The sequence below is a fragment of the Oncorhynchus keta genome, chromosome 29 (genome assembly GCF_023373465.1).
Source record: "Oncorhynchus keta strain PuntledgeMale-10-30-2019 chromosome 29, Oket_V2, whole genome shotgun sequence".
Lineage (NCBI taxonomy): Eukaryota > Metazoa > Chordata > Actinopteri > Salmoniformes > Salmonidae > Oncorhynchus > Oncorhynchus keta.
This window is the reverse complement of record NC_068449.1, coordinates 4407410-4421301: the sequence shown is the minus strand read 5'-3', so window position 1 is coordinate 4421301 and position 13892 is coordinate 4407410. Positions and strand designations below refer to the sequence as shown.

The following is a 13892-nucleotide window of genomic DNA, read 5'->3' as shown; positions in this document are numbered from 1 at the left end:
TCCAAGAAGAAGAAGGATAGCTGTGATACTAATCCAAGAGGAAGAAGAGGGATAGCTGTGATACTAATCCAAGAGGAAGAAGAGGGATAGCTGTGATACTAATCCAAGAGGAAGAAGGATAGCTGTGATACTAATCCAAGAGGAAGAAGAGGGATAGCTGTGATACTAATCCAAGAGGAAGAAGAGGGATAGCTGTGATACTAATCCAAGAAGAAGAAGGATAGCTGTGATACTAATCCAAGAAGAAGAAGGATAGCTGTGATACTAATCCAAGAAGAAGAAGAATAGCTGTGATACTAATCCAAGAGGAAGAAGAGGGATAGCTGTGATACTAATCCAAGAAGAAGAAGGATAGCTGTGATACTAATCCAAGAAGAAGAAGGATAGCTGTGAGACTAATCCAAGAGGAAGAAGAGGGATAGCTGTGAGACTAATCCAAGAGGAAGAAGAGGGATAGCTGTGAGACTAATCCAAGAGGAAGAAGAGGGATAGCTGTGAGACTAATCCAAGAGGAAGAAGAGGGATAGCTGTGAGACTAATCCAAGAGGAAGAAGAGGGATAGCTGTGAGACTAATCCAAGAGGAAGAAGAGGGATAGCTGTGAGACTAATCCAAGAGGAAGAAGAGGGATAGCTGTGAGACTAATCCAAGAGGAAGAAGAGGGATAGCTGTGAGACTAATCCAAGAAGAAGAGGGATAGCTGTGAGACTAATCCAAGAAGAAGAGGGATAGCTGTGAGACTAATCCAAGAAGAAGAAGGATAGCTGTGATACTAATCCAAGAGGAAGCTGTCATACTACAGTACATTGTACACTCTTGGAAAATGTTTTTGTCAGCAGTCCCCAAAGGAGAAAAACCTGATTGGTTCCAGGTTGAACGCTTTATGGTTTCGATAGGAACCCTTTCGGTTCCAGGTACAACACGTTCTACCTCGAACCAAAAGGGGTTCTTCAAAATGTGCTCCTATAGAGACAACCCTTTTAGGTTCTATACATCACATTTTTTTCAAAGAGTATGTCCAGCAGAGTGTGAATAATCGGTTTACTAGTCATGGAAATATAAATAGAACCACACCGTAGGGTACTCAACTTGAGCATCTGTAATGTGAGAGACCTGTACTCAACTTGAGCATCTGTAATGTGAGAGACCTGTACTCAACTTGAGCATATGTAATGTGAGAGACCTGTACTCAACTTGAGCATCTGTAATGTGAGAGACCTGTACTCAACTTGAGCATCTGTAATGTGAGAGACCTGTACTCAACTTGAGCATCTGTAATGTGAGAGACCTGTACTCAACTTCAGCATCTATAATGTCTTCACTATTATTCTACGATATAGAAAATAGTAAAAAATAAAGAAGAAAAAAACCTGAATGAGTAGGTGTGTCAACTTTTGACTGGTACTGTAGATTATAGGGATAATGAAGTAGATGGTGGGGATAATGAAGTAGATGGTGGGGATAATGAAGTAGATGGTGGGGATAATGAAGTAGATGGTGGAGATAATGATGTAGATGGTGGGCATAGTGACAGATGGTGGGCATAGTGACGTAGATGGTGGGCATAGTGACGTAGATGGTGGGGATAATGACGTAGATGGTGGGGATAATGACGTAGATGGTGGGGATAATGACGTAGATGGTGGGGATAATGACGTAGATGGTGGGGATAATGACGTAGATGGTGGGGATAATGACGTAGATGGTGGGGATAATGACGTAGATGGTGGGCACAATGACGTAGATGGTGGGCACAATGACGTAGATGGTGGGCACAATGACGTAGATGGTGGGCACAATGACGTAGATGGTGGGCACAATGACGTAGATGGTGGGGATAATGACGTAGATGGTGGGGATAATGACGTAGATGGTGGGGATAATGACGTAGATGGTGGGCACAATGACAGATGGTGGGCACAATGACAGATGGTGGGCACAATGACAGATGGTGGGCACAATGACAGATGGTGGGCACAATGACAGATGGTGGGCACAATGACAGATGGTGGGCACAATGACGTAGATGGTGGGCACAATGACAGATGGTGGGCACAATGACGTAGATGGTGGGCACAATGACGTAGATGGTGGGGATAATGACGTAGATGGTGGGGATAATGACGTAGATGGTGGGCACAATGACAGATGGTGGGGATAATGATGTAGATGGTGGGGATAATGATGTAGATGGTGGGGATAATGACAGATGGTGGGGATAATGATGTAGATGGTGGGCACAATGACGTAGATGGTGGGGATAATGATGTAGATGGTGGGGATAATGATGTAGATGGTGGGGATAATGACAGATGGTGGGCATGGTGACGTAGATGGTGGGGATAATGACGTAGATGGTGGAGATAATGACGTAGATGGTGGGGATAATGACGTAGATGGTGGGCACAGTGACAGATGGTGGGGATAATGACAGATGGTGGGCACAATGACAGATGGTGGGGATAATGACGTAGATGGTGGGGACAATGATGTAGATGGTGGGGATAATGATGTAGATGGTGGGGATAATGATGTAGATGGTGGGGATAATGACAGATGGTGGGGATAATGACAGATGGTGGGGATAATGACAGATGGTGGGCATAATGACAGATGGTGGGCATAATGACAGATGGTGGGCATAATGACAGATGGTGGGCACAATGACAGACGGTGGGCACAATGACAGATGGTGGGGACAATGACGTAGATGGTGGGGATAATGATGTAGATGGTGGGCATAATGACAGATGGTGGGCATAATGACAGATGGTGGGCATAATGACAGATGGTGGGCACAATGACAGATGGTGGGCACAATGACAGATGGTGGGCACAATGACAGATGGTGGGCACAATGACAGATGGTGGGCACAATGACAGATGGTGGGCACAATGACAGATGGTGGGCACAATGACAGATGGTGGGCACAATGACAGATGGTGGGCACAATGACGTAGATGGTGGGCATAATGACGTAGATGGTGGGCATAATGACGTATATGGTGGGCATAATGACGTAGATGGTGGGCATAATGACGTAGATGGTGGGCATAATGACGTAGATGGTGGGGATAATTAAGTGGGTGGTGGGGATAATGATGTAGACAGTGAGCATAATGACGTAGATGATGAGGACAATAACGTTAATAGTGGGGATAATGATGTAGACAGAAAGAAAGATCTTGTTCACAGATGATTCATGTTTACATACACATCCTGGTCAAAACTTTATTCAAAGTTAGTTAGTGCCATGTTGTTAACTCCAAAAACACTAATAAGGTCTCATCCTTAATTAGATAGAACTCACCAAATGGAATATCTTTAATCAAGAAATTGAGTGAATCAGCCTGTCTTGTGTTTATTATACATCTTCCCATCAATATGCTGAAGCAGTGCCTTCATTTTTAATATTTTTTTAGTGCCAGATAATTACTTCTTATAAAATATATCCACTCAATATTGTCTTCAATAATTAAGCCTGAAAAGTGTGATTATTGGTATCAATAATTTAAAAATCCACATGCTAATAGAGCACTTTCATATAGTTTTTGTTTTATTTAGAATTCACAGAATCAAGGACCATAATGCATCATTAGGTTGTGACTAACAGCGATAACGTATTTGAGTTATAAGTAACAAAGATATCCATTGATTACTTCTTTGTTTATTTCTAAAATAACAGCTCCATTTGGGGCACTAGAGGACTGCCATATCTCTTACATCACTTCCTAGGTTTCTGCCTTTCTCTGGAGTTTTTCCTAGCCACCGTGCTTCTACATATGCATTACTTGCTGTTTAGGGGTTTTTAGGCTGGGTTTCTGTACCTCACTTTGTGACATTGGCTGATGTAAAAAAAAAAAAAAAAGGGCTTTATTGAATTTGATTGATTATCTAGAAAAAAAAAGAAAGGAAAATAACATTTTTTGGGATTTCCTGCATTCATTTGATGTCGTTTATATCTCTAGAAGAACCAATTCAGTGTGTTAAAGTCAAACCTTCCTATCATGCTTCACTGTCTGGGCTCTCCTACTTCGCTGACCTTGAATGCATGGGGATAGATATGGGAGTGAACACCCTCTCAACTAAATGAAAAGTGCTTGTAAAATCAACAGAAACTGTGTGCCTCGGAGGTGAATTACATCACACGGGATTACCTTACCTCAATTTAGCCGTTCCGGCTTTGTATTTGGAGACTCGGGCCATCAACAAGGGTAGGGACACTGCATCCAGCCAGCGCTTCTCGTACTTTGGTTCAATAGCCGAGGGTTTGGAGGGCGAGGATGGAGCCTACGTGGGTCAGATGAAGAAGGCAGTGAGGGTCTCCTCTCGTTCACTGGCTGGGTCACTTTGATCATTGTGCATTCAAAGGGCCTTCTAAAAACAACATCCTTCTTTCAGTCCATTTTGCACTCGAAAGAATGATTACCCTTGTTTACTTACTGGATAAACTATTCATTATTAGTGATCACTTATGGTAACCTAGTGAGCACATCTTTAACTTACAATGTCGCTTGGATTTCACAATGGCATTTACCCATTTGCCAATCGTAGTACCTGGCACATGTTGTTGAACAAATGATTTGCTTTCCCTTTGACCTAAGGCCTATTAACCAATCATTTGCTTTCCCTCTGACCTAAGGCCTATTAACCAATCATTTGCTTTCCCTTTGACCTAAGGCCTATTAACCAATAGCCTATTAACCAATCATTTGCTTTCCCTTTGACCTAAGGCCTATTAACCAATCATTTGCTTTCCCTCTGACCTAAGGCCTATTAACCAATCATTTGCTTTCCCTCTGACCTAAGGCCTATTAACCAATCATTTGCTTTCCCTTTGACCTAAGGCCTATTAACCAATCATTTGCTTTCCCTCTGACCTAAGGCCTATTAACCAATCGTTTGCTTTCCCTTTGACCTAAGGCCTATTAACCAATCATTTGCTTTCCCTCTGACCTAAGGCCTATTAACCAATCATTTGCTTTCCCTCTGACCTAAGGCCTATTAACCAATCATTTGCTTTCCCTCTGACCTAAGGCCTATTAACCAATCATTTGCTTTCCCTAAGCCCTATTAACAAATCATTTGCTTTCCCTCTGACCTAAGGCCTATTAACCAATCATTTGCTTTCCCTTTGACCTAAGGCCTATTAACCAATCATTTGCTTTCCCTCTGACCTAAGGCCTATTAACCAATCATTTGCTTTCCCTCTGACCTAAGGCCTATTAACCAATCATTTGCTTTCCCTTTGACCTAAGGCCTATTAACCAATCATTTGCTTTCCCTGTGACCTAAGGCCTATTAACCAATCATTTGCTTTCCCTCTGACCTAAGGCCTATTAACCAATCATTTGCTTTCCCTCTGACCTAAGGCCTATTAACCAATCATTTGCTTTCCCTTTGACCTAAGGCCTATTAACCAATCATTTGCTTTCCCTCTGACCTAAGGCCTATTAACCAATCATTTGCTTTCCCTAAGGCCTATTAACCAATCATTTGCTTTCCCTCTGACCTAAGGCCTATTAACCAATCATGGCTACTTTCCACAGCGAACGATTCTCCCTTGTTCAGTTTATGTAGAGACGCTAAATAATTACACTCGACTATACTTTGAAAGTTGAGTGGTAGAGATGACAGGTAATGTAATACTATCTGTCATCGCGGACTAGAGGGACAAGGTCTCTGCTTACACCTAGGACGTGGGGTAACCAAAAGCTAAGCTGCCACGCTTGTCCTTCGTAGAATTCCCTCTTCTATAGCTTGTGATATTTCAGGAGGCAAAAAAACCACACAAAAAAACAAAAAACGTCATTATTTAGAGGCATGTAAATGAATCAATAGGAAGACCTCCTGGGAGGCAATGAAAGGGAAACAATGTCAATCATTTCAATGCTGACGGCACCTAGAAGAGATGACAAGCTTAGAGAATTATAAAATCACCTGCAGGCATGAAAACAAAACGGCTAAAGGAAGGGGGAAAACTGTCTTGGGATAATAATTTTTTTGTTTGAACTAAGCAATTACAGAGCAGCGTTTTTTTCCCCCACCAGTTTCAGCTACATTCATCAGTTGCAGGGAGAACGAGGTCAAAAAAAGCCACTCCACCATGGGATTCAGTATCTAGTCTACATGGTGCACGGTTGTTGACTGCTATTATCAATTGTACAGAAGAAACCAAACAGGCTAAAACATGTCATCCATGTCCTGCTTCCTCACTATGAAATACACCAGAAGAGGCATAATTGAATATTCCTGATACTCTACAATCCAGTGATCCAACGTGATGTGGGCAGTTTGTTGTGGCTCCAAGGCAGCTTTTCCTATTGAATATTTTTCAACTCGGGAGAGTATTTTTTGTTGTTGTTGTGTGTGTGAGGAAACTGGCCAGCTAATCGTGTTTGTCAGCCACCTGACCTCAGAATTTACTGTAGAGAACCCAGCCAGCTGACCCATTGTGATATCCCAGCCAGCCAGTTGACCCATTGTGATATCCCAGCCAGCCAGTTGACCCATTGTGATAACCCAGCCAGCCAGTTGACCCATTGTGATAACCCAGCCAGTTGACCCATTGTGATAACCCAACCAGCTGACCCATTGTGATAACCCAACCAGCCAGCTGACCCATTGTGATAACCCAGCCAGCTGACCCATTGTGATAACCCAGCCAGTTGACCCATTGTGATAACCCAGCCAGCTGACCCATTGTGATAACCCAACCAGCCAGCTGACCCATTGTGATAACCCAGCCAGCTGACCCATTGTGATAACCCAGCCAGCTGACCCATTGTGATATCCCAGCCAGCTGACCCATTGTGATAACCCAGCCAGCTGACCCATTGTGATAACCCAGCCAGCTGACCCATTGTGATATCCCAGCCAGCCAGTTGACCCATTGTGATATCCCAGCCAGCCAGTTGACCCATTGTGATAACCCAGCCAGTTGACCCATTGTGATAACCCAGCCAGCTGACCCATTGTGATAACCCAACCAGCCAGCTGACCCATTGTGATAACCCAGCCAGCTGACCCATTGTGATATCCCAGCCAGCCAGTTGACCCATTGTGATATCCCAGCCAGCCAGTTGACCCATTGTGATAACCCGGCCAGCCAGTTGACCCATTATGATAACCCAGCCAGCTGACCCATTGTGATAACCCAGCCAGCTGACCCATTGTGATATCCCAGCCAGCCAGTTGACCCATTGTGATATCCCAGCCAGCCAGTTGACCCATTGTGATAACCCGGCCAGCCAGTTGACCCATTATGATAACCCAGCCAGCTGACCCATTGTGATAACCCAGCCAGTAGACCCATTGTGATAACCCAGCCAGCTGACCCATTGTGATATCCCAGCCAGCCAGCTGACCCATTGTGATAACCCAGCCAGCCAGCTGACCCATTGTGATAACCCGGCCAGCCAGTTGACCCATTATGACAACCCAGCCAGCTGACCCATTGTGATAACCCAGCCAGTTGACCCATTGTGATAACCCAGCCAGCTGACCCATTGTGATAACCCAGCCAGCCAGCTGACCCATTGTGATAACCCAGCCAGCTGACCCATTGTGATAACCCAGCCAGCTGACCCATTGTGATATCCCAACCAGCCAGTTGACCCATTGTGATAACCCAGCCAGCTGACCCATTGTGATATCCCAACCAGCCAGTTGACCCATTGTGATATCCCAGCCAGCTGACCCATTGTGATAACCCAGCCAGTTGACCCATTGTGATAACCCAGCCAGCTGACCCATTGTGATATCCCAACCAGCCAGTTGACCCATTGTGATATCCCAGCCAGCTGACCCATTGTGATAACCCAGCCAGTTGACCCATTGTGATAACCCAGCCAGCTGACCCATTGTGATAACCCAACCAGCCAGCTGACCCATTGTGATAACCCAGCCAGCTGACCCATTGTGATAACCCAGCCAGCTGACCCATTGTGATATCCCAACCAGCCAGTTGACCCATTGTGATAACCCAGCCAGCTGACCCATTGTGATATCCCAGCCAGTTGACCCATTGTGATAACCCAGCCAGCTGACCCATTGTGATATCCCACCCAGCCAGCTGACCCATTGTGATAACCCAGCCAGCCAGCTGACCCATTGTGATAACCAGCCAGTTGACCCAGCCAGCCAGCTGACCCATTGATGAGCCAACCCATTGTGATAACCCAGCCAGCTGACCCATTGTGATAACAGCCAGTCTGACCCATTGTGATAACTGCAGTAGCCAGTTGACCCATTGTGATACTTCCCAGCCTAGCCAGCTGTCCCACGTTCCATTGTGATAACCTCAGTATTTAGCTGCAGTAGTTTTATGACTACCTGACCCATTGTGATATCCCAAGTCCACCTGTCCAGTGTCCTGAATCCATTGTGATATCCCTGGGCCAGCTTCTCCCTTTCTTGTGATAACCCAGCCAGTTGACCCAGGACTACCTGACATGATGACTCCTTGCTGTCCCCAGTCCACCTGGCCATGCTGCTGCTCCAGTTTCCTGGCCCAGCCAGACCATGTCCCAGGACTACCTGACATGACTCCTTGCTGTCCCCAGTCCACCTGGCCATTGCTGATCAACTGTTCTGCCCTATTATTCAACCATGCTGGTCATTTATGAACATTTGGACATCTTGACCCACGTTCTGTTATAATCTCCACCCGGCACAGCCAGAAGAGGACTGGCCACCCCACATATGCTCTCTCTAATTTCTCTCTTTCAGCCGGAGGACCTGAGCCCTAGGACCATGCCCCAGGACCACCTGACATGATGGCTCCTTGCTGTCCCCAGTCCACCTGACTGTGCTGCTGCCCAGTTTCAACTGTTCTGATATTCCCAGACCATGCTGGTCATTTAGCATTTGAACATCTTGGTCATGTTCTGTTATAATCTCTACCCAGCCAGAGAGGAGCCAGCCAGCCACTGCTTTTACACCCATTGTGATAATTTGATTTGATTTGATATCCCAGCCAGCCAGCTGACCCATTGTGATATCCCAACCAGCCAGTTGACCCATTGTGATAATCCCCCAGCCAGTTGACCCATTGTGATAACCCAGCCAGCTGACCCATTGTGATAACCCAACCAGCCAGCTGACCCATTGTGATAACCCAGCCAGCTGACCCATTGTGATATCCCAACCAGCCAGCTGACCCATTGTGATAACCCAGCCAGCTGACCCATTGTGATAACCCAGCCAGCTGACCCATTGTGATAACCCAGCCAGCTGACCCATTGTGATAACCCAGCCAGCTGACCCATTGTGATAACCCAGCCAGCTGACCCATTGTGATAACCCAGCCAGCTGACCCATTGTGATAACCCAGCCAGCTGACCCATTGTGATAACCCAGCCAGCTGACCCATTGTGATAACCCAGCCAGCTGACCCATTGTGATAACCCAGCCAGCTGACCCATTGTGATAACCCAGCCAGCTGACCCATTGTGATAACCCAGCCAGCTGACCCATTGTGATAACCCAGCCAGCTGACCCATTGTGATAACCCAACCAGCTGACCCATTGTGATAACCCAGCCAGCTGACCCATTGTGATAACCCAGCCAGCTGACCCATTGTGATAACCCAACCAGCTGACACATTGTGTCACATTAAGTGAAACCTGACTTGTTTATGCGTAGGTAGTATATTATCCCACAGGTGAAAAAAGTATATGAATTGTATGAGAATACAGTGATAATGCAGTCCACAGAGCTCAGTGCTCCAGGATCGTCTAGCTGTTACTGAATTATAACAACACACTGAACAGATGCAGGGATAAATCTCCATCTGATATCCAGCCTGCTCATGCCAAATATTTAACGTTCAAAGACTTATCAGGGAATGAAGTATTTTTGTGAATTGAATCAGCTGCACACAAAAAGTATGTTCAGTCAGGGCATCCATACTGATGCTAACAAAACATGAATATGTAGAATATGTGGCCCCCTTGAACTTTGCGACCTTTTGCCACATTTCAGGCTTCAAACATAAAGATATAAAACCGTATTTTTTTGTGAAGAATCAACAACAAGTGGGACACAATCATGAAGTGGAACGACATTTATTGGATATTTCAAACTTTTTTAACAAATCAAAAACTGAAAAATTGGGCGTGCAAAATTATTCAGCCCCTTTACTTTCAGTGCAGCAAACTCTCTCCAGAAGTTCAGTGAGGATCTCTGAATGATCCAATGTTGACCTAAATGACTAATGATGATAAAAACAATCCACCTGTGTGTAATCAAGTCTCCGTATAAATGCACCTGCACTGTGATAGTTTCAGAGGTCCGTTAAAAGTGCAGAGAGCATCATGAAGAACAAGGAACACACCAGGCAGGTCCGAGATACTGTTGTGAAGAAGTTTAAAGCCGGATTTGGATACAAAAAGATTTCCCAAGCTTTAAACATCCCAAGGAGCACTGTGCAAGCGATAATATAGAAATGGAAGGAGTATCAGACCACTGCAAATCTACCAAGACCTGGCCGTCCCTCTAAACTTTCAGCTCATACAAGGAGAAGACTGAGATGCAGCCAAGAGGCCCATGATCACTCTGGATGAACTGCAGAGATCTACAGCTGAGGTGGGAGACTCTGTCCATAGGACAACAATCAGTCGTATATTGCACAAATCTGGCCTTTATGGAAGATTGGCAAGAAGAAAGCCATTTCTTAAAGATATCCATAAAAAGTGTTGTTTAAAGTTTGCCACAAGCCACCTGGGAGACACACCAAACATGTGGAAGAAGGTGGTCTGGTCAGATGAAACCAAAATTGAACTTTTTGGCAACAATGCAAAACGTTATGTTTGGCGTAAAAGCAACACAGCTCATCACCCTGAACACACCATCCCCACTGTCAAACATGGTGGTGGCAGCATCATGGTTTGGCCATAATGACTATCATTGTGTTTGGAGGAAAAAGGGGGATGCTTGCAAGCCGAAGAACACCATCCCAACCGTGAAGAACGGGGGTGGCAACATCATGTTGTGGGGATGCTTTGCTGCAAGAGGGAATGGTGCACTTCACAAAATAGATGACATCATGAGAAAGGAAAATTATGTGGACATATTGAAGCAACATCTCAGGACATCAGTTAGGAAGTTAAAGCGTGGTCGCAAATCGGTCTTCCAAATGGATAATGACCCCAAGCATACTTCTAAAGTTGTGGCAAAATCACTTAAGGACAACAAAGTCACGGCATTGGAGTGGCCATCACAAAGCCCTGACCTCAATCCTATAGAAAAGTTGTGGGCAGAACTAAAAAAGTGTGTGCGAGCAAGGAGGCCTACAAACCTGACTCAGTTACACCAGCTCTGTCAGGAGGAATGGGCCAAAATTCACCCAACTTACTGTGGGAAGCTTGTGGAAGGCTACCCGAAACATTTGACCCAAGTTAAACAATTGAAAGGCAATGCTACCAAATACTAATTGAGTGTATGCAAATGTCTGACCCACTGGGAATGTGATGAAAGAAACTAAAGCTGAAATAAATCATTCTCTCTACTATTATTCTGACATTTAACATTTTTACAATAAAGTGGTGATCCTAACTGACCTAAGACAGGGAATTTTTACTAGGATTTAAAAATAAAAAAAATCGTTGAAAAAACTGAGTTGTAATGTATTTGGCTAAGGTGTATGTAAACTTCCGACTTCCAACTGTACTCACACTGTGTATGTTATATATGATGGGATGTACAGTTGAATGTACATTCTCTGGGATTCCATGTGAGGTATCCAACAGTATCCTGTACTCTAAAGTCGTCTGTCATACCCACAACTAGTACAGAACCTGGAGCTGACCGTGAATAAAGGGGAAACAGTACTTCAGGGCTAAGGAAGGCAATGTCACTAATGTGATGCTAAGCTCACTCTGACTTGCTGCCATCGCCCTCATTGGCTCACTGCCAAGTGAGCTGCGTATGGTTGTAGCAATGCTTTGTTTATTTAATGCATGATACCGGAATCACAAGAACATTTAACATAAGAAGAACAATGCAATGTCATTAAGGTTTACTTACTGTGTTGCTAGAATTCCCATTTAAATGTAAACCACTGTCAAATAGTGGGGAAGAGACTCTTTGACCAGAGGATGGTACAGGAGAGCCTGAAAACCATGAGAGCAAATGTTATATTGTTGAAACATGAAATACTTAATGTGATCAGCCTCAGAATCAGCCTCAGTCACAAAATCAGCCTCAGTCACAAAACCAGCCTCAGTCACAGAATCAGCCTCAGTCACAGAATCAGCCTCAGTCACAAAACCAGCCTCAGTCACAAAACCAGCCTCAGTCACAAAACCAGCCTCAGTCACAAAACCAGCCTCAGTCACAAAACCAGCCTCAGTCACAAAACCAGCCTCAGTCACAGAATCAGCCTCAGTCACAGAATCAGCCTCAGAATCAGCTTCACCTTTATTCTCCAGGCACAAGTACATACACTCAGAAAGTGATTAAGTGAAATGGTGGTGACACAGTAAACAGTATCAACAGACAAGATTACAAACAAAACCTAAAAACACACAAGCAGCGACCAAACCCTACATCCGCCTCTCAGGGTACCTCAGGTATCAGAGCACCAAAGGTATCAGAGCACCACAGCCGCCTCTCTGGGTACCTCACATCCTGCCTCTCTGGGTACCTCAGGTATCAGCACCACAGCCGCAGGTATCAGAGCACCCAGCTGCCTCTCTGGGTCCCTCAGGTATCACAGCTGCCTCTCTGGGTACCTCAGGTATCAGAGCACCACAGCTGCCTCGCTGGGTACCTCAGGTATCAGAGCACCACAGCTGCCTCTCTGGGTCCCTCAGGTATCAGAGCACCACAGCTACCTTTCAGGGTACCTCAGGTATCAGAGCACCACAGCTGCCTCGCTGGGTACCTCAGGTATCAGAGCACCACAGCTGCCTCTCTGGGTCCCTCAGGTATCAGAGCACCACAGCTGCCTCTCTGGGTCCCTCAGGTATCAGAGCACCACAGCTACCTTTCAGGGTACCTCAGGTATCAGAGAACCACAGCTGCCTCGCTGGGTACCTCAGGTATCAGAGAACCACAGCTGCCTCTCTGGGCACCTCAGGTATCAGAGCACCACAGCTGCCTCTCTGGGTACCTCAGGTATCAGAGCACCACAGCAGCCTCTCTGGGCACCTCAGGTACCAGAGCACCACAGCTGCCTCTCTGGGCACCTCAGGTATCAGAGCACCACAGCTGCGTCTCTGGGCACCTCAGGTATCAGAGCACCACAGCTGCCTCGCTGGGCACCTCAGGTATCAGAGCACCACAGCTGCCTCGCTGGGCACCTCAGGTATCAGAGCACCACAGCTGCCTCTCAGGGCACCTCAGGTATCAGAGCACCACAGCTGCCTCTCAGGGTACCTCAGGTATCAGAGCACCACAGCTGCCTCTCAGGGTACCTCAGGTATCAGAGCACCACAGCTGCCTCTCAGGGTACCTCAGGTATCAGAGCATCACAGCTGCCTCTCAGGGTACCTCAGGTATCAGAGCACCTTGGCCAGGCAGTAGAGAATTTAAAGAGGGCCTTGTGCTAGTATGTCTTGTCAAAAGCATTGGTCCCCTAGCCTGGGACCTGGACCATGTGGGGAATTAGCATAGCTGAGAATACAACTAGGTCTAATGGAGCTCCTTTCTCTCATCCAACCAATCAGCATAAAGCTCAAAAGCTTCATTGTTGACTCACCATGCAGACAACTTCAAAGGACCATTTCCAGACTCATTATGTAGTCGTTCCAATATGGCTGCTAGGATTTTGGACACCGAGCAATTATGTGCCAACCTCGTTATCACATTGTTAAAAACAGACCAAAAACATTCAATGTAACCACAGAATACACCAGCCTGCTGACATTCTGTCTCCGGCATGCCGCAG

The 13892-nt window shown here is 45.7% G+C and overlaps 1 protein-coding gene across 1 annotated transcript in view; it reads right to left on the bottom strand.

Annotated features, from left to right (window-relative positions):
* Positions 1-13892, bottom strand: part of LOC118376487 (gamma-2-syntrophin-like) — a 69192-nt gene that overhangs the window by 42733 nt on the left and 12567 nt on the right. Inside the window, exons 8-9 of the mRNA XM_052485382.1 lie at positions 12029-12114; positions 4163-4290 (exon numbers count right to left, since the gene is read on the bottom strand). Of these exons, the coding sequence (XP_052341342.1) occupies positions 4163-4290; positions 12029-12114 (214 nt within the window). The remainder of the gene's footprint in view (positions 1-4162; positions 4291-12028; positions 12115-13892) is intronic.